General features: G+C 41.8%; 1 protein-coding gene across 9 annotated transcripts in view; it reads right to left on the bottom strand.

Annotated features, from left to right (window-relative positions):
- The window catches only part of Mtmr2 (myotubularin related protein 2), a 50,667-nt gene that overhangs the window by 12,261 nt on the left and 15,985 nt on the right, over positions 1-22,421 (bottom strand). For 7 of the 9 annotated variants that reach the window (NM_001108123.1, XM_087561655.1, XM_087561654.1 and 4 more), the window contains 7 exon segments: positions 520-669; positions 3,033-3,116; positions 4,068-4,169; positions 6,244-6,354; positions 6,699-6,793; positions 9,418-9,493; positions 13,991-14,096. In NM_001108123.1, the coding sequence (NP_001101593.1) occupies positions 520-669; positions 3,033-3,116; positions 4,068-4,169; positions 6,244-6,354; positions 6,699-6,793; positions 9,418-9,493; positions 13,991-14,096 (724 nt within the window). 9 annotated transcript variants of the gene reach the window in all.

Raw genomic sequence — 22,421 nt, 5'->3', positions numbered from 1 at the left:
CTGCTTCCAAGCTTCCTAGAGAGCAGTCTCTGTACGGATGCCTGGCAAAACAGGCTCAGGCCTTCAGGGTACGAGGAAGACCCTTATTTCTAGCCAAATGCTTTACAGAGATTACCTAATTCCTAATCAGACACTTCTCAAACTCATTGATCACTAAACAGAGCTAAATAAACTCTGCTTTGTTTGTTTATTACTGTATCAGCAAAACTGTAAAGTCCTCAGTATCTACATTTGCAACTAAAACTATTTCATCTGCTCTTTTAAGATAGTTATATATGATACATTTGTAAGGTTTCCTACTTTCTTGCACTCAGTGGGGGAAAAGGACTAACTGTCCTTTTCATCGTAACTAAAGAACACACAAGATACAGAATGGTAACCAGTACACAGAGCTAATGGCTGAGTTCCGAGCTAGCAATACTGTTTTACCTTCACCCTTTAACTTGGTATCCAGCACCCTCACATAGAGGCTACGGCTTATCCCCTGGATCCATGGAGAGGCCTACTCCGCCCACTTACTGGGATCCGGCCCCGGGACCTGAAGGATGCCACTCTCTTGAGTTCCTCATCAGGAATGTTTGCTGGCACGGCCAAGAGGGCAGGATATGTGTCACAGAGTTCATAGCGTTCATTGACCTTTGTTATTCTCCAGCTTTCATTTGGAATCCCCTACATACAAAGACACAAGACAACCTGTCAGTTAAAACTATAACTGACTCTAGGTTAGTAGCCGCGTAAGCTACTTTCGCCTATCACTACTACCCACATCTTACAACTGTTCAAATAGTGACGACCAGGGTTTTAGAAGACACATTTTAATGTGGGGGTCTGCAGTCACGTGGCACCAGATGTAATATCAGTCAGCCTGTTAACTCATTAGACACTAACAAAGTAGTGAGCCTCTGCTAAGCATATCCGGGGAAGGGTGGGAAGAGACAGACACAGTACCTGCTCTCACAAGAGCTGTCTCAGGCAGTGATGAGACCGATCTGCTGCTGTGCAGACACAGTCTACGTCCTCTAAAGCTTTCTCTGGTCCCTAGCACTCTGTCAGCAAATGTTCTTACTCCACTTCCATTTCTGCAGGATATAATGACTGGCAAATAGTTACCAAGTGGCACACGTAACCGTACAACCAGGTCACCGCACCCTCTAGCTCCCACTAACAACCTGCCAGCCAACCTTCTGCTTTAAAATAGTAAAAAGAAACCGATTACTACTACTACTACTACTACTACTACTACTACTACTAACTACTACTACTAACTACTACTACTAACTACTACTAACTACTACTACTAACTACTACTACTACTACTAACTACTACTACTAACTACTACTACTACTAACTACTACTACTAACTACTACTACTACTACTAACTACTACTACTACTAACTACTAACTACTACTACTACTAACTACTACTACTAACTACTACTACTACTACTAACTACTAACTACTACTACTAACTACTACTACTACTACTAACTACTAACTACTACTACTAACTACTACTACTAACTACTACTACTACTACTACTACTAACTACTACTAACTACTACTACTAACTACTACTACTAACTACTACTACTACTACTACTACTACTACTACTACTGCTGCTGCTGCTGCTGTCATTATGGAGAGGGCGGGAAGGGTAAGGCAGGTCCCATGGCCCTCCTAGAGGCCAGAGGAGAGCTATGTGCAGCTGGCTTTCTGCTTCCCTGTTGTGTGCATTGGGGGTTAGACTGCAGTCTACAGGCTTGTGTGCTGAACGTCATCTCACCAACCCAGGGTAATCTACTTCTTCTAGCTACCTTCAAGTCTCTGTGGGTTTGATGTTCTACAGTTACTCTATGTCTCCGTGTGAACTTTACAGTAATCTGACATTAACTCGTCATTCACTGTACAAACTGGTTATTTTTCATTAGTCAGACTAATACTAACTTACCTACTGAAACACAGTTTGCTTGTATCTTGTGAATTCAAATCCTACCTTCTACAACAATAACTGTTATCACGGACAAACTGCTTAACCTTCCCATGCCTCAGTTTACCCCTGCTATGCAGGTATTTAGTACCTTTACACCTTATGTTTACCACATGGTTTAGTAAATAAAATCAGTATGCAAAATGTTAGTAACATACAGAGCACACACTAAGCAAATTCTTCCCCTAGCCTCCCTCCCTCCCTCCCTCCCTCCCTCCCTCCCTCAGCAGACACAGTTTATGACGCAGCAGGCATAGCTACATCCTGACATCATCAGTGAGAAAGAAAACTAGCCAGTACCTTCCCTACTCGAGCACAAGCAATAACAATACCAAAGAAATACCAGATGATTCCTTCAAAAAGACAGAAGAAAGAGCCTCAACTAAGAAAAACACATGTACCATTAATAAATACTCATCAAGTTTAAATGCATCAAAGTTGAGCAGAAAATATCTGAGATGCTATCAACAGTAATACATGTAAAAGGGAGATATAGTTCAGTAGTAGAGTGTCTGCCCAGCACATGTGAAACCATGAACTCAATCCCTACAGGCACACATGCAAACACCAAGTTACAATGGATAGGTATTGACTAAGGTAAGTCGAATGCTGACCTTAGCACAAGGGGATGTATCTCTCTATCCTCTGTGAAGAATGGACTCAAAACTTTGCAGAGGTAAATTAGAAGCAGTACCATTACTATTTTATATCATAAACTACAGGGTGCCTAAAATGAAAAAGCTGAATGAATAGTATTATGACATAAGAACATTACAGTTTACACACACTTTCATCTTCATACTAAGCAAAACACTTTTTTACACAAACTGATACTTATAAACTAGATAAAAATTCATAGAGGGTCACTAGTATATTCTCAAAGCAACTCAAAGGAAATGAAAAGAAATCCACCAAACCAGATTAGCTTCCAGTTAAAACAAAAGGAAGAGACACTGAAAAAACTCCTTACCTTGATCGACTGTCTGTCATAAAATAGACAGACACAACAGAACACAAGAGCTGGACAGAAAAGCACATACCTGTCTTCTGTACTCTAGAAGGGGGTCATACAGTTTCCACCCATTTTCAGGGAATACTTCTTTATACTCAAAAGCAAAAAGAGGCTACAAAATAAACAGTAGTTTAAAAACATTTAAGAGAGTAATGAATCAGAAATATGTCCCAAAAGTACTTCTGTTTTGATCTACTTATTTGTAAGAATAGTTTGTATTTAAATAGTTTGTTCTATGACTGAAATTACTATTTAATTTACAACACTAAATATCTCTATATGCTTTGAAAAGTAGAGAAAATCCAAAGACCAACTTATAAAATTTACCAAATGCTAACACTAACCTTTTATACTTTATCCTTTAAATATTTTGGCACCTTTTATAGGTTTCACTCTAAGTAATAAATGACATCTCCAAGGTACTTCGCAGCAGAAGTAACGGGCCCATCACTAGCCAGCAGCACCGAGTGGCTCTAAAGTCTGTACTGTGTGCTCTGACACTGAACAAGCTTTTCATACCCTGCATGTAAGCTTTTTAACATGTAACTAGGAAAAAACTATGGTGTTTCAAAGGATAACTGCAGCCCAGAGGAGAAATTCAGTGCACTGGCTCTGACTGGGGGTGAATGACGCGCTATCATGCAGTTGAGAGAACCTCGCACAGCTAAAACACTGCTACACTAGTGACTGTCCCAGACTCCTAGTCACTGCCAGCTCTCCCCAGGGAGACTTCCAACTCTAATGAAGACTACATAAGCTTTTATCCTAGAAATATCCTGATGAAAAAATATTATATAAGCCAGCCTGTCTCAAATAAAGACACATAAACAAAATCGCTTGGTTACTGATGTGCCTACCATGTATAAAGCCCTGGGTTCAAGCTCCAGTTTGCTCCTCCTCCCAAGAAATCAACAGGTACTTATAGAGTGTCACATAGGGGACCTTAGGCACAAGACAGCCTCTAGCTAAGTGTCAAATCAGGAACATAAAAGGTAGCATCTGGACAACCTAGCTGGGTGTGTTCACACTAACAATTACAATATGGATTAGAGAGAAACATTACCAAGCCGTTAGACACAGGAAATGCATATTTCATTAGATTCTCAAATATTGATCTTCTTGTTCGCCCCTCTGGTTTATGAGCAAATCGTAAATTCCTGATATCCTAGAAAAGATATAGCGTCTAATTAAATCATTTTCTTTCTGTTTAATGAACAAATGAGGTTACTTGGAAATGTTGGGTAAAGGGAAGATCTGCATTTATACAACAACAGCTCCTGCAAACAAAGAACAATGAACTGGGAGCAGAAGAAACCTAGCACACACTACATGGCAGAGAATCTTCCTGGGCTCTCGGCTCGGCCGGCCAAAGGGGAAGAAAATGACCTAAGTACTGACAGAGGCCCACTATCAACATTTGTTCTTTTTGGGCAGATGGCTCAGTAGATAAAGTGCTTGTCTCATAAGCACAGGGCGTAGCTTACTTCCCAGAACCTAATTTTTAAAAATAAAAACCACAATCAGTCGTTATCATTTCTATCATGTACAGTGATCATCTTCTTACTTTTCTTCTTCCTAGGGCTCACTTCAAGTCTCCTCTGCTAGACAGGACTGGCCTGCCTTTACTTCCTCCTCCTCCTCCACTGCAATGACACGCCTAGAGCTGGCTGTGCCCACCCAGACTCGGCCTACACTGGATCCTGGGAGCCCTCTGCGTATGTCCTCAGCCACTTCCCATGCTCAGGCACAGTGACATTAGAAGCCAAATTTATGCTGGCCTAGCACCTAGTAAAAACATTTGACATTAAAAATGATTTTGAAATATCCATTTTTATTTAAGTATTTTAACTTAGGCAAAAGTTGAATTTACTTTGTTATAGTTTCATCGTTGTTGAGATGAGGCTGTACCCTACTCTGTTACTCAGTACTGTACAATATAAAATGATATACTTATAAGAAACAGTTTTGTTGGGGTTGGGGATTTAGCTCAGTGGTAGAGTGCTTACCTAGCAAGCGCAAGGCCCTGGGTTCGGACCCCAGCTCCAAAAAAAAAAAAAGAAAAGCAAAGAAAAAAAAAAAGAAACAGTTTTGTTTGTTTTTAATACTGACACTCCATTTTACAAGCAATTTTAGACTTCATTCCAGGGAAGAAAGACGACTGTATCCTTGAGAGCACCCCGAAATGACACTATGTGTCACACAGCACCCATCCAGCCAGCAGAGTCTGACCAATGGATTTACTCCTGACGGTAGGAGAACACTCCGGTAACGTAGAAAAACCACACACAGAGACAACACATGGTGTATTTTCAATGCAAATAGCTTACTGCAAATCTGAGCCAAATGAGTAGCATCTGTACTCTTCTGTGAAAACACACATCTGTACACTGTGCCCTCCTGTACGTTTCTATGACTAGTGAAGACCCTCAGATCACCTCTTTGGTTAACTGCTCTCTAGCAAAGATCCAACTATAATGGTACAGATCCACAAAAGCAAAACAAAACAAAACAAAAAACCTTATCTACAATGAGTTCAAAAGCCAGCCTTCCTGAAACTTTATGTACTATTTCTTGCTAAAGAAATACCAAGAAGCAAGGTATACGATATACATGGATGAGAGCTAGTATACTCAGAACCTTGACATCAAGACAATACTAGGGGTTGGGGATTTAGCTCAGTGGTAGAGCGCTTGCCTAGAAAGCGCAAGGCCCTGGGTTCGGTCCCCAGCTCCGAAAAAAAGAACCACAAAAAAAAAAAAAAAGAAAAAAAAGAAAATACTAGTGACTAAGTCAATAATTTTAACAGGAGATTCAACAAACTTTTAAGATGAACATATGCAAACACTCTGGATGATATATACTGTCTCTTTTTCTTAGGGCACTGAGAGAATGCAACAGAAGTCATGCGGTCTAGAATTGAGATGTGCACAAGCCAGGTGGTGGCAGCACACACGTGGCAGGCAGAGGCAGGCGGATCTATGAGTTTGAGACCAGCCTGGTCTACAGAGCAAGTTCCAGAACAGAGACCTTATCCTAGAAAACAACAATAACAAAAAAAGAGATGTGCAAAGATGTTGATTAGGTCCTGGTATAAAATGCCATGTGATTTAACAGTGAATAACACTCACTACCCTAAGAATACATTTTTAGTATGTAATCCACTTGGACCAGTTTCCAAGTAGAGGTTCTATTTAACAGCTCTAGAGCAAATACAACCATACCAAGATTGTAAAATTTACCTTGCACACCGTTTCCAGGCCATAAGAATTTTCACCACGGCTAGATGCACCACCGATTTTTTCTACTCTACTTATCACCCCAAGAGAAGCATCTAGAACAAACGGAGGGTCCTGCAAGATGAAAAGAAAACAAACAACTTATAAAAAACTGCAAAGTGCTTGAATAACATGAACAGGACACCTGCTTCCCCAAAATGTTAAAAATCTTAACCAGAAATTCTTTAATCAAATATTATCCAGAAGTGAACTGGGAGTGGTGGAGCAACCTTTACACCAAGCACTTGGAGAATGAGGCAGGAAGACTTCTGAGTTTGAGTCTAGTTTGGTCCCATAGCAAGTTACAGGACAGCTATGACTACATACTTAAGACTTTATGTCTCAAAAATAAATAAGTCAATTAACCAGAAGTAAGCAAACATACCAAACACACACAAATATATAGACAAAAGCCTCACCCGTTCCATGCTCTTGAAATATAATCTGTAATTTGTGACAGTCAGCGTCCCTCGTACAGCACCAGTGAACGGACATATGTAAGTCACATCTTTGGCTGAAAAGACAAAATAGCCACAGTTTACTTGACACTATGTGCTGTTAAAAACAGATTACGCATTTTATAAAAGTAATTTGACTGCTTGGCTAATTGTAACAAATCAGAGAATAAATGGTGTAAAAAAATCCTTCAGAAGCTTAATCTAAACTTCCAACTTTATCTTAATCTAAGAACTATAGTATCCCTGGCTGTCCGGGAACTCATTTTGCAGATCAAACTGGCCTTGAACTCAGAGATCAGCCTGCTTCCGTTGAGATTAAAGGCGGGCACCACCACCAACTAGCTAATGCAGGGTTTTTCAATCTTAAAATATTATAAATTCCTTCCATGCCATTATTAGGGCAAAATATTATATTCCCCCAAGGAAATGCAGGTCAAATCTTAAGAGCCACAAGATTCTACAAATTTCCAAGGGGAGTTTGGAGGAGACAAAAACCTACACAATCTGTAAGACCCTAAAACTTCCTGACTTTGGTTTCATATCAATCAATTTGAAGGGCTGACTAGTTTGTATGGGATTTGAAATGAAACCAATCTTTTAACAGTTGTCCTAAACTCCATGTCAAACCCCCCAGGAAATATGAGGTACACTTTCTTAATCAATTTCCAATGTTTGTTTCATTTAGAAATTTCTGAAATTATTTAAGCCCATCACTATATAAAGACAGATTTTGTTGTCATTATGATCTTGTAACTTAATTTAAAAAGTTTTATCAGTGTCATTGAAATGGTTCTGGATGACATCAGACCCAGTTTCTTCTTCAGGAAAAGCAAGTGGCATCCTTATCCTGCAGCCATTACAGGATGTCCTTCTTGTATTTCATTCCTAGGCATGGAGAGAAGGTGGATGCATATGCACATGCTTCCAAAGTTGTAAGGGCTCTGCAAACACAGAGAGGCCCACACCAACCGCCACTCCCAACACTGGTCTCTCGCTGGTCTCGGCTTTGTTCTACAGCCTCCCTCACTGCAGACAAAGAGAGCTTTTAGCTGGCTCAACCAGGGAGAAAGGAGACTCTGAGTGGCATGCAGAGCAGAGTGAAGGGCAGAAGCAGCCCAGACTGGTCACCCAGTGCTTAGTTCATGGAAAGCTTTCACCTGTGTATGTGTGACTTAGCCTCAATCAGATGCATGTGTATGTGAATATATATGAAGACATTTTCTAACAACTTTTAGATGAGAATTTAAATGTGCAGAAAAGTAAATGAACTGTTCAGCATTCCAGAACCAATAATTATTATAAGATGAACTCAGTTCTTTTGACTAAAAACTTTTTACCATGAACATTAGGCTATGTCTTAGCAAAGCTAAAGCACTAACATATCGCAGTCTGCTTAGTCTCGGACTCCTCATTAAGGCTGAGTAACTAAAGCATGGGAGTGCCAGGCCATAATACTCTGAGACAATAAACTCCCACGGCATGCATTTAATGCTTCTACTACCACGTCTGCTTTTTATCACGTTTACTTATGTGTATGTGTATGTGGGCATGCATATGCTATGGCCACAACACGTATGAGATCTCTTCATCATTACTAACTATGTCCACTTCACGTCATCCGTAGGTATCTGCACTAATATATTCAAACACCTCCATGTGCTGTATACATGAAGACAGTTATAACGAGGCAGAAGCAGAGGTGGCAACCCTGAGGTGGAATGTAGACAGAGTCTGAGCGTCCTCATTTGGGATGGGATACATGGATAGTTAGGCCTGGTTCCGAGATGGAGGCACTGGTTTACATGCAGGAAGGTGGAGGCTCAGGTTGAAACGCACATTTGTACTCATTTAACCCATATGTGGGCAAACCTACTAATGAGATAGTAGGTTTCTTAACTGAAAAAATAAGCAATAAAGAAACCGGTTGTGGGTGACACCGCAGGGCATGGTGATACTAAAGGAAAGCAGCAAATAGAAGACTCTTGTAAGGCCACACACTATAATGCAAGCAGCCAGGGCACTGATGGTAAAATACCAGAAAGAAACCAGTATAAGCTGGGCTATGGTTTTATTAGCTAAGAAGCTCCCTGTGCTATAGTGTCCTCATCCACCAAAGCAAGCTACTGTCTCTCCCACAATATTACCCTAAAGATCACTATGGCACGACTCCCATCACTTAGCATCCACAGTGATAACGCATGAAAGATGGTGCTTACTTTACTTAGCTAAGAAACCACTCCCCAAATCTATGAATATCTGCTTTGTGAACAGCATGGCAAGAACACGAAGCATAGCGCAAGCCTTGTCTGCACACAGATGCTTGTTCTGCAATGAACATCAAAGACGTCATCTGAAAGATAACCTGAACTTATTCCAGGAAGAAAGTTACAAAAATAGAAAATAAGATGCTGTACTTTAATAAAAATCGCTTGTATAATGTTTTTAGCTGGCCAACAACAGTGGCTGAATGAAGTGATTCACAATAATAAAACTCTTCTTCACAGAGCTCGGCAACAACTTAAGAAGAATAGCACTGAACCTACATTTCCTGCAGCCAGACAGGATCGCTGCCAACAGCTCTGGGTCTGGGCTGGCAGCACGCAGGCTGGAGGGAGAAGTCTTGCACTCTACAGGAGAATGAACGGACAGAAAGGAACGAAATGTAAACAGCATTACAGACCCATATCTTTGATGTTCTCTCCTGGAAGCAGGGCTGGTTCCTCCATTTCTGCTAATTTGTTTGCCTCCCTCAGGACCTAGATGGGGATATGTAACAAAGAAATATTCAAAGAAATAGCCTGTATTCAAAGGCTATTTTTTTCATTCAAATTTCATTTTAGACTGTTAACCTTTATTTGAAATTATAACCTTACTACACTAACTTTAAGTCAAATTATATAAACTGCAGTATTGCCACATACAATTTGAAATTGCAATTTTTCTATTTTCTAAATGCCTAAAAATTAAAAAAATCTTACATTCACTAAAAAACCTGCATATTTTCACAATAAATCCTAAATAGCATAAAAACAAAGTAAGTTTTAATCCTCAATTTCACAGGTGAGAAAAAAAGGTCCAAGTGGCAGTGAACTTACTTGGTTCCAGAGCTAAAAGAGTGCCCTGTGTCCCATCATAAGAGTAGGAAAGTCCAAAGCCCACCCTGCTTCCAGTGAACCACTCCAAGGATGCAGAGCACATTTACAATCAGTGACACTAGATCTTTGTGTAGACTTATTTAGAGAAGTCTTAAGTGATATCAATAACCTTATTAACAGGGAGTATCAAATTAAATCCTGACCTTGGGAAACATGTTCCACTTTTCTAAGAAGCAGATACAGAATCAAGGTCATGCTGTCAAGACGCCTCCTACATAGCAATGTGTACAAAGGTGCCAGTGTGGTCCGTGATTAACCCCACCCGCCAATCTTGTGTCCTTCCTGGGGGGGGTGGCGTGTGCGCGCGCGCACACACACACACACAGACACACGCGTGTGCACGTGCACAAATGACTCAGGGAACACTGCAGACGAGTGAGCATGGGGGATGCAGGAGATGAAAAGTGGGAAGGAACACTCTGGAAAGTTCTCCTGGACACGACATGGTCACTACAGGGGAAAACTCACTGTAGTTATATTTATTTGTATAAGAAAAAGTCACCAGAGAGTTAGGGCAGGGAACATGAAGTGAAGGATGACTTGTTGAAGTATTGGTGGGTAACAGGAACCAGGGTGGGAGGGTGTGTGTGTGTGTGTGTGTGTGTGTGTGTGTGTGTGTGTGTGTGAGTGCATGCGTAAGAGGGTATGACCAAGACCCATTTTTTTTTCTTTTTTCTTTTTTTCGGAGCTGGGGACCGAACTCAGGGCCTTGCGCTTGCTAGGCAAGCGCTCTACCACTGAGCTAAATCCCCAACCCTAAGACCCATTTTTTATATGTTGAAGAATAAATCAAAGAAGAGAAAAAGGGGAAACAGGATCCTTTGGAAAAAACAGACTACAATATTATGACTAGGGCACAGGGCAGGGTACTGGATGAGTATCTCACGATGCATAAAGAACTTTCAAACATCACCAAGGTGTGAGACCTTATGAAAGACCTTCCCAGTGGGAGTCTCTACAGTGAGAGCACAGTCACTCTAAAATGTGCATTACAGGCCCACAATGAAGTAAACAGTGAGATAAGTAATTCAACAAGGGAAGGCAGAGAAAAACATCTCACATTAATAATACCAAAAAATATACACAAATGTTCCGCCCTCAAGGATGGGCTATATGTAATAACTTCTTTCTGAAGACTGAACATAAGGAGACAGAATATTAGATAAATATTAGATAAACTGAACTCCTCAAGCGGTTAAGTAGTCAGGTGCGTGCTAGGGTGAAGAGCTGTGGTGACAGATTGTCACCTTGACAAGGCTGAGGACATAGCACTTCATCTGTGAGGTCTTCCCACTACCTGCAACCCCAGTTTGACAATGAGCAAAGTGGTACACATTCCACAGAACACTGGGTCAGCTTCTTCACACTGAGAATCAATGGGAGCAAGAGTCAGAACTGTGACAGTAATGGAATGCCTTATTGACACCACTGTCAGATGTTCTGGGTAAGTTCTGGGAGCAGAGAGAACAGAGCGACACTATGGAGATATCAATCAAAGGCAGACTTCAGCAATGGAGTAAGTACTGCTTCACTACATGTCTCAGACACACACACACACACACACACTATACTATACTATACTATACTATACTATACTATACTATACTATACTATACTATACTACAGTAGTCTAACTATACTAATAACATAAGACACTATGTATGACCTATACAGGAACTCTTCACTAACAGTTAAGCAGCTTTTCTTTAACTTTAAACTGATGTAAAATTAAGCTGACCTAAGAAGAATAGTAAATAGTAACATTTCATGTTATTGATGAACACTCTGGCTTCATTACGTGTGAGTGTGAGCCAGTCACTTACTATTTATGGCAGATAGAGTATCCTAAGACAAGGAGAGAAGCCTCTATGCCAAGGTCCTCAACCTTCCTAATGGTGTGACCCTTTAATACAGTTCTTCATAGTGCGGTGACCTCCAACCATAGAGTTAATTTTGCTGCTACTTTGTAACTGTAATTTTGCTACTGTCATGAATCACAATGTAAATGCTTTTGGGGACAGGTTTGCCAAAGGAGTCGCAACCCATAGGTTGAGGCTGCTTTATACAGCGATGGTGACAGTAGAGGTAAAATTTGTTTTTAACACTTTGAACCAATTCTGGTTTTAAGTAAAAAAATCTGACCACAAGTAGACCCAAGCAGTTAAAAATTAAGCTTATGCCCTACTTTATTTTGATTAACCCAATAATAGACAAAAATAGATATGAACCATGTATGTGTTAGTGTTAATAAGGAGAGCAGTAAGACTTACACCCACTGTTACTAGCACCAAGTAAAACCTGAATGCACGAGCTCTTCCGATGCTAACCAGGACACTGTAATAGCGAACGCACGCAAGCACGCACGCACACACACACACACACGCACACGCACGCACACGCACACACACACAGATTATGAACATAAGCCCTGAGGCTGGAGACAGGCCTTTAATCCAGTGTTACACAAAAGATAACAAGTGTATTAGAACCTTTATAGATCCCTAACCTGTCTTCATGTAGTTGTTAAAAAGATAATAGTCTCAACAATTCTCAACAGCAAGAACTTCATTACTGAAGATATTTATATTCTCCACCATGGCTGAATAAAACCAGGAAGAAAATGCTGCAGACATTTGAACCTAGACTTCCCATCTTTCAGAATCTTGAAAATGAATGTCTGCTGTCTAAAAAGAAATCCTGAGGAAAGGGTAGAATTAATAACATACAAAAAAAAAAAAATGCATTCTTCCATCACCTATAGGTAAGTGTTTAAAGAAAAGCAGAGAGTCCACAGATATACTGTGCTTCAGTGCTTCACTGATGTGGTAACTTTGTAGAGATAAGACATGAATGCTGGAACACTTTTAAAAGGTCCCGCAGTATGTAGGAGTGATCCATCACCAAGGACTTATGTGACTTACCTACAGAATCAGGTTCAACAGGATAGAACAGTGGTGTGGTGGCTAACCATGGCTGTCAACTTGACTATCTGGCATCAACTAAAACCCAAGCGGTGGGCACTCCTGTGAGGGGCTTTCTTGACTAGGTCATTGGAAGTGGGAAGCCCTACCCTTTACCTGAGCCACACCTTCTGGTGGCAGTGTGCACAAAAGGACAGGGAAGAAGGAAGCTTCTGCTCTTTGCCTGCTTGTCCTCACTCTTACTGTCAAGTTCATCTATTCTGCTGATGAGACACTCTTTCACTGTTGATAAAATCTACTTCTTCCAGATACTAACGCAGACTGAAGAAAGCCATTCCCCACAAGCTCTCTGGCATTGCAGCACCAGATCAAGACTGCTGAAGACATCCAGTCTCACAGACTGCACAGCTACCACATTCTGTGCCTTTCCATCAGGACTGCTAGGACCACAGCCCGTAAGACACACTCATCATCCCATCAATTCTGTTCCTTTACAGAACTCTGACTAATGCAACTGGCAATACAGTAAAGTACAGTACAGTATTAGCTATGAGACTATGGACATATTAGAGTAACGGTTGGCTATAGTACATTTTCAATGTATGTTAACTATTTATTCCCTGTTACTACAGAATTATTCAGGAAAAATCATATCACAAAAGAAATGTCTCAAAATACTTAAACATATTAACTTAAGGAATGAATCATTCAATTTTAAAATAGTAAGTAAACATTCAAATTTACTGGCCTTGTCTAGAACAGTGTCTTAGTTAGGGTTTTACTGCTGTTAATAGACACCATGACCAAGGCAACTCTTATAAAGACAACATTTAATTGGGGCTGGCTTATAGGTTCAGGGGTTCAGTTCATTATCAAGGTGGGAGCACGGCAACACTCAGGCAGGCATGGTGCAAGAAGAGCTCAGAGTTCTACACCTTTATCTAAAGGCTGCTAGTGGAAGACTGGCTTCCAGGCAGCTGGGTCATCCCACAGTGACACACCTACTCCAACAGAGCCACACCTTCTAATAGTGTGATTCCGTGGGCCTAGCACATACAAACCATCACAAATAACGAGTGTGGGCTTTGAGAATTTTCTGTTCTCACCTACTTCATTATTACAGGTTCAACCGATAGTGCTGGAAAGAAACTGAACAGTATAGATAAAACATACATACCCTCAGATCAGGAGAGAAGTTGTCTGCAGAGGTTGAAATAGAATCTGATGATATAGCAGAAACTGATTTGGTATGAACCGAGTTCTCTGAATGAGAAGTGGAAGCACTACAAAAGATAAAAACACAGCATGTTTGGAAAATGGGGCTTTACAGACCAGTTTTAAATGTCTGATTTATAACTCCAATAGTTATAGCAACTTGCATTGTCAGCAGATTCTGGGTTGCCTCTTCAATGACTTCTAGAAAGACAGAAAAATTGCAGACTCCGTTCTTTAAGAGATAAATATGCTTACTACTCAAGTCTGAATATACTCTTCCAGTACCCAAAAACATAATTTGGATGCACCCCTTCATTTTATCCATTTACCCATGCACTCATCTTTTCATTCAGCTAAGGGACATCTGTGGAGAGTGGCTGGTGAGACGGACGGCTCAGCAAACAGGTCCAATAGGAAAACTAAGGGCATTTGTGGCTGATGTAGCCGTGAATTTATGAGGGAAGAGATCTGTTTTACAGCAATGGGAAACACGGATCAGCATTCCTCCAACTTGAGAGACAAACCATAAAATGAAGGATGCTCCTGATGAATGCATTATAAAATGCTATCAAGAACAGTCTGAGACTGTCCAAACTGTCTATAAACCAGAGACAGCAGAGATTAACGCTCCAACTTTATTTGGGGGAGCCACTGCTGAAAAACCACCAATGGCCTCACCACCGAGATGGTAGACTGACCAACCAGTTTGGGTAGGGCAAAAACCTATGACAAAAGAAAATGTACAGGCATTGGAACAAGTAGTCCAAGAGCAACTAGAGGATCAACACAGCCCTTAGAACTCTCCTGTATTTGTCATTAAAAAGAAATCTGTCAAATGGAGAATGTTGAGGGACCTAAAAACAATTAGTAAAATCATTGCAGCTTGGAATCTCATGGCCTTCCTTGTTACCCAAGGAATGGTCTATGATAGAGACTGGTTTGAAAGATGCTTTCTCACAATTCCTCCACAGGAACAAGCAGGTAAAGATGCCTTCACAGTGGCCACTGTGCCAACCAAAAGGTACCACTGCAGAGTCTTGCCACAAGAAACGTTGAATAGTCCTACCTTATAACAATATTTGGTGTAATAGCCATTAGAAATAATTTGTAAGTAGTTTCCTCAATCCATAATTTACCATATGTATGATATCTCACTGGCTGATTCAGATTTAAATACCTTTAGAAAAATGTTTAATGAAATAAAGAGAATTTTGCCTTGCTGGGGATTACAAATTGCTCCTAAAAAGAATACAAAGAGGAGATCCTATTAATTACCTAGGGTGTAAAATAAATCTATAAAATATCTGACTACAGATGGTACAAATCAGGAGACTAATTATGGACCCTCAATGATTTTCAAAAAATTGTTGGGAGACATTAATTGGTTAAGGTCCACAAGTGAATTAACTACTCAAGAGCAAAGTAATTTATTTCAAATCTTACAAAGTGAGAAAAGCCTAAATAGTCCAGGAAAATTATCAGCTGAAAAAGAATTAGCTCTGGTAAGAAATTACAAGATGAACATGTAGATCATCTTGATCCAAAGATGTCCTGTAACAGTAATTTTGCTTTCTAGTCATTCTCCCACAGAAATTTTTATGCACACAGAAATTTCTATCTTAAAATGTATATTTTTAGCACACAAACAGAATAAAAAATTAAAAACCTATATAGAAAAGGTTTCTGAATTGATTCTGAAAGGAAAAATGAGACTTGGTCAATTACCTGGAATAGATCTGGTTGAGACTGTGGTACCTTTTACTAATGTTGATTGCCAGAAATGGGCAGAAATGAATGCTGGCAAAGAGCCTGCAGTAATTTGGGGGGTGTGTGTGTGTGCAAACAACTGCAATTTATATAAAGAACTAATTGGCTCCTCCCTCATAAAATAAAGGGATTACAATTTCTGGAGTCCCTACATTTTATAGTGATGCAAATAAATCAGGAAAAGCGAGTTATCGGTCAGAAAAAAGCAAGTAGAGTGGCTCAGGGACCTTACGAGTCAGTTTAACCATCAGAGTAATATGAGTTCTTATGGTATTATTAGATTTTGCAGATTCTCTTAATATAGTAACTGACTCACAATATGCAGAAAGAATTGTTTTGCATACAGAAACTGCTGAACTTATTAAGGATGATTCCAAATTAACATCACTATTTATTCAACTACAAGTTATAGGAATTAGAAGTCACCCACTGTATATAACACATATCAGATCACATATGGGCCAACCAGGCCCTCTAGCACAAAGCAGTAATGAAATTGAAGCTCAGGACTTCATGAGAAACACCATGTTAACAGCAAAGGTTTAAAAAGGATTTTACTATCACTTGACAACAAGCCAAGGAAAGTATAAGGAAATATCCTACTTGTTTATGTAACAAAGCTCTATGACCTGAGGGAGTAACCAAAAGCACACCCAAGGAATTTGCCAAGTGGATGTGCTTCATTTTGCAGAGTTTGGAAAATTAAAGGATGTGCACCATACCATAGACACATCTCAGGATTTCGATGGGCAACTGCTTTACGTTCTGAAAAACCTGAGTCAGTAATTACGCATTATCACAAGTTGTGGCAATTATGGCAATGCCTATACAAATGAAGACTGACAACGATCCAGCATGTCTCTAGTAAAATGAAACCATTTTTACACATTATAATATAAAGCAGGTAATACCACACAATCCGACACAACAAGCAGCTGTGGAGAGATCCACTTATGCTTTAAGATGCTAACCAACAAAGAGAATAATGAACCCCGCAGAGATAAATGCACAGGGCTTTATGAACTTAACATTTTTTGAATGTGAGTAGAAAAAAAAAAGCGACAGCTGCTGAGACACTGGATTGTGGAAAAAACTGATGAAGCAAATCAGGGATGTCCTAACTTCAGAAGGGAAGGCAGGAAATGTGTTATACTGGGGAAGGGGGTTTGTGTTTGTTTCTACAGGAACAGAAAAACTGAATTCCTTTCAAAACAATAAAAATCAGATTTGACAGGTTGAGACTTCTGAAGATCTTGGCTGCAGACAGAAAGAAAGAAATCAGAAAGACCAACAAAGCAAGTAACTTATATACTGATCCCTCTGCACGGGGACAGTTCTGAGACTGGCTGAGATATAAAACTGTCTCCAGGCAGGACGTCAACTATGCAGAGTCAATGAATCTCATTGGCTCAAGAGTCCTCATGACTTATTATTACATGCCGTCCTTGGTTATACAGTCCAAACTAACAGATAAAGAAACACAGATGCCTTACCTGCTCAAACAGGGAGCAAAGAACCATCTTTGGCTGAGCTGTACACATCGCACATTGCATACACAGGACAGACAGTAGAATATGTTCTCAAGGATGCCAAATATACATGGGCTGGATATTATTAATATAAATCTTACCTGATAGTTTTCATAATTATTATTATTGTTTATAGCTTGTTATTAGAAAAAAGTCCTTTTTTCTCCTGAGAGACACACCAGGATACAGCAAATACAGAGGCGAATGCCAGCAGCAAACCACTGAACTGAGAACGGGACCCCCGTTGAAGGAATCAGGGAAAGGACTGGAAGAGCTTGAAGGGGCTCGAGACCCCCATATGAACAACAATGCCAAGTAACCAGAACTTCCAGGGACTAAGCCACTACCCAAAGACTATACATGGACTGACCCTGGGCTCCAACTGCATATGTAGCAATGAACAGCCTAGTAAGAGCACCAGTGGAAGGGGAAGCCCTTGGTCCTGCCAAGACTGAACCCCCAGTGAATGGGATTGTTGGGGGGAGAGTGGGGAGGGGAACACCCATATAGAAGGGGAGGGGGAGGGGTTAGGGGAGTGTTGGCCTGGAAACCAGGAAGGGGAATAACGAAATGTAAATAAGAAATACTCAAGTTAATAAAGATTGAAAAAAAAAAGTCTTTTGTTAGACTAAAAGGGGGAAATGTTGGCATGTTGTTGTACACTGTATAAAGATTACCCTTGTATTATTCAAATGCTGATCTCTATGGCCCTATATCTGGTTGCAGTCTAGAAATGGCATTGTAATGATTATCCTAAGAATCTCCTGTTTCAATGTTATGCAAGCATTGCTCCCCAATTACCTCTGATTGGTTAAAAAAAAAAAAAGTTGATGAGCCAATGACTGGGCAGATGAGATAAGAGGGCTTAGACTTCTGATCCCAGCCAGGGAAAGGGCAGAGGGATAGAGAAGATTCACAAGGTGAGGGATCAGAAGCCACAATGAGAACACACATGCAACAGAAAGAGGCAGAGCAATTCTAAATGCAGGTATTGGGAACTTTGGCTGGGAGTCACTAGATTAGATTAGAGGATTAGAATAGATTAATACCTCCTGATTCAAGTGTGATCAGGAGGGTAACTTGGCCCAGGCCTGCCCTAAGCTCCTCAGGCTACCCCAGCCATGTCCAAGTGCCTTCAAGAGTGAACACTGGGCTGTTAACTTGCCCCATGTCCTCATAGCACAGGGACATCAGACTCAGATCACCCTCCAGCCTACCTTTTAGGCCTAGCCATGGCCAACTGAATGGGTCTGGGCTCCCTTGGCTTGACCATTGTCATCTCTAACAGAGAGCTCTGAGTAGGCATTATGTGACCCATCTCCTCCTTCTTGAACACCAGGGCCACTTACTCAGCCTGATGGAGTTTAGAGGACCCACCTCTCCTTCTCATTTCCCTTTGATCAGGGCGGGGGCAGCCTTACCAACCTCACCAGACCCCACTTCTCGACTGCATTTTCAGGGATGTTCCTCTCACCCATTCTTTTTCTGGTGGTGCCAACCTGTGCCATTCCCTTATTGGTAAGAGAGCTTCTAGCCAAAGTGGGAGACTCTATTTCCTTTGAACACCCCATTTGCCTGACCCCAAGTCAGCCAGAAGCCCTTTTCCTCCTTCTAGCCACCCAACCTAATGGTTCCAACACAGCATTTCCTTGGGAAGGGGAGGGGATGGTGGAGGGGGAAAGAAAGAGAGGGAAAGGAAGAGGAAGAGGGAGGAGAGAGGGGGAGGGGGAGAGGGAGAGGGAGAGGGAGAGGGAGAGGGAGAGAAACAGAGGACGAGAAGACAAGGAGAACAGGAGGTATCCATTAGACCAGAAGCACATGTCTGAGTAAAATGCACCTCCAGGACATTGGACTGCTAGAGCAGAAATAACCCAGAAAGATTCAAACAGCAAGTATTTAGGGTCCACAGCTGGGGAAGTAGCCAGTCCAGCCACTAGAAAAGTTTACTAGGGATTATCCCTCAGTAATTGCCAAAACCAAATAAACCAGTCCGAGTTACATCCGTTTTTAAGCTAGCTGTGGATAAGCATCAATCAATTAATTTATAAACTACTTCACCCCTTTAGCACTTCCATTCTTGCAGCTAAAAATCCCAAAGGGGTCTGTGACCTGATTCAAGATCTCCAGTTCACGCATTCTGCAGTGGTCCCGCTCTACCCTATCATAGCTAACCCTTACACAACACTCTCCTATCCACTATCCCCTCAGGAACCTCCCATTTCTCAGTCCTGAACCTCGAGGATGCTTTCTTTTTTATTCCCCTTGACACTCAGTTACAAAACATCCTTGCTGTCACCTGGACTCACCTTAACACTCCCCTCTCTACCTAAGGCACCTGGACTGCCCTACCCCAGGGGTTCCAGGATAGCCCATACCTATTTGGCCAGGCTCTGGCTGATGATCTCTCTCTCTCTCCTCAAATCTAAAATTATACAGTATGAAGTCTCCTCTGCAATCCATCTCTACAAATTAGCTTAACTGGCGCCTCTGCTCTTCTAAAAGACTTCCTGTCCAGTTGGGGCTAACAGAGTCTCACTAAGGTCCAACTGTCCACCCTTCAGGTCACCTTGGGACTAACCATTACCCTGAATAGAAAATGCAGTCCCATGCAGATCCCTCTATCAAAAAGGAGATGATGGCCCTAAGAATAGCCAGCTTCCTACATTCCTGATGCCCTCCTTCCCCTCCTCATCTACCCGCTCTATGACCCTCACATGAATCCTTTCTCACCCAGTACCAAGCCTTAGCAGAAGCTCCATAGCCCCTCATCTAGGCCCCAGCTCTATAACTACCAGACCTAATCCATCCCTGCTCCCTCTATGTAACAAAAAAATGAGAGCTATACACTTGGGATCTTAGGCCACCAACTGGTACCTTCCTTTACACCCGTGGTATCTGTCAAAAAAAAAAAAAATTTAGACCTTACCACTCAGACAGATTCCAACCTCCTCCTCTGGGAGATGCAATGACCCTGAATTCACTGTCCCGATTTCCCAAATGCTAACTAAGCCCTCAATATCCCTTGTCATTTCCATATTCCATGCCACCCCCAGTCCCAAAGGCCCACAGCTCTGTGTGGCAGCTGAAGATAAATGCTGTCCTATATGACAGCTGAAGACCTATCACCACTGGCCCGGTCATGGAGACCACAGGAGTCTAGAGCAACCATCTAGGTAATGGGGACATTTCTGCCATTTAATTTATACATAGGCTATTTAGATTATACTTCTACTATTGATGTTTATATACAAAGATAAAGAGAGGGTATGTCCTGAGTTGAACTACCCGCATGTTCAGATCACTTTATCTAAATATCACCAAAGGGACTTTCAGAGAAGCAATCCACAGCCCGCATGGTCTAGGCAGGCAGGTCAGACCTTGGGACTTCCTGTTTCGATTCACCTTTCTAAATCCAACAGACTAAAAATAATCTGCAATGGACGAGTCTCAGATCTGCAAGAGGAGCCGCAAAACACTGCAGAGGGCGTGTCAGGAGAGAATGGTCCTCGGGTTTGAAAATACTGCCTGTGCTTTTCAGCATCAGCAAGTTGTGTGTTGTGACAAGGAAACCAAGTTTCCAATTATTGGAATTCCATAGTGTATTTAATTATGCAATTATCTTACTATATTAACAAACTCTAAAGCACAGCCGCAGTTGCTTGAGACTTGGGCAATTTGGAAGAACAAAATTTATTCTTTCTTTTAGTTGATTACTTCTCAGGAGTCCATCCGTTCCTCTGGATTATAGAAATGATTCTATTTTTGAGCTGCTTCATTCAGAAATATAAAGCAAGCCAGACCTCACTGTTTGCCATTCCAAATTTAACCCCAGTACAAACTAAACATATTTGGGGGGGGGATGTTCACAGAATTCACATCATTTTCTCCCATGAACTGCTTCAGGCTCTTTTTCTCTTTTGAAATTCCAATAAATATAGTGTAAATAGAAATTTTAAAAAGCAAAAAAAGAAAAAGAGAGAGGGGGTATGTCCTGGATTTCGACACCAATGTTGTATTTATAAAAAGATAAAGAGAGGGGGGATATGTTCTATGGAGGTGTGAAGAAAGGGGGTGCCTCAGTGGGCCCATGCTGAGGCAGCCCTTCCCCCTGAGGGACCAGCCACATGATGGTATAGTATAGAATAGAGTCTATTCAGGGCTTGGGGAGGGGAGTCAAGAGGGTAGTAGGGCAGAGAGAGCGAGAGCGAGAGCGAGAGCGAGAGCGAGAGCGAGAGCGAGAGCGAGAGCGAGAGCGAGAGCGAGAGCGAGAGCGAGAGCGAGAGCGAGAGCGAGAGCGAGAGCGAGAGCGAGAGCGAGAGCGAGAGCGAGAGCGAGAGCGAGAGCGAGAGCGAGAGCGAGAGCGAGAGCGAGAGCGAGAGCGAGAGCGAGAGCGAGAGCGAGAGCGAGAGCGAGAGCGAGAGCGAGAGCGAGAGCGAGAGCGAGAGCGAGAGCGAGAGCGAGAGCGAGAGCGAGAGCGAGAGCGAGAGCGAGAGCGAGAGCGAGAGCGAGAGCGAGAGCGAGAGCGAGAGCGAGAGCGAGAGCGAGAGCGAGAGCGAGAGCGAGAGCGAGAGCGAGAGCGAGAGCGAGAGCGAGAGCGAGAGCGAGAGCGAGAGCGAGAGCGAGAGCGAGAGCGAGAGCGAGAGCGAGAGCGAGAGCGAGAGCGAGAGCGAGAGCAGAGAAGAGCAGAGAAGAGCAGAGAAGAGCAGAGAAGAGCAGAGAAGAGCAGAGAAGAGCAGAAGAGTAGAGGCTGACCATGAGCATGTGGAGAGGAGGAGGGAAGGGAATGGGGAAAGAGGAGACAAAGAGGGAAGAGGGTGAGAGCGAGAGAGGAGCAAGAGGAAGCAAGAGCAAGAGAGTGAGGAGGGGGCAAGCAGCCCCTTTTATAATGTCAGGTATACTTGGCTGTTGCCAGGTAACTGTGGGGCAGCACATACCTGGCTGTTGCTAGGAACTGTGGGGGTGGAGCTTACAGAATGCTAACAACTATAACTTATCCTGCTCAGATCTCTAATGATACTGAAGGCTAACTGTAGCTTTAAAAGCATCAAGCATAGCAGCTTCTTTCCCAAGACTACAGCTGTCTTCTCTTCATATGTA

This window comes from Rattus norvegicus, chromosome 8 (assembly GCF_021556685.1).
Source record: "Rattus norvegicus strain SHRSP/BbbUtx chromosome 8, alternate assembly SHRSP_T2T, whole genome shotgun sequence".
Classification (NCBI taxonomy): domain Eukaryota; kingdom Metazoa; phylum Chordata; class Mammalia; order Rodentia; family Muridae; genus Rattus; species Rattus norvegicus.
The sequence above is the reverse complement of the archived record's forward strand: the minus strand, read 5'-3'. Positions and strand labels throughout refer to the sequence as shown.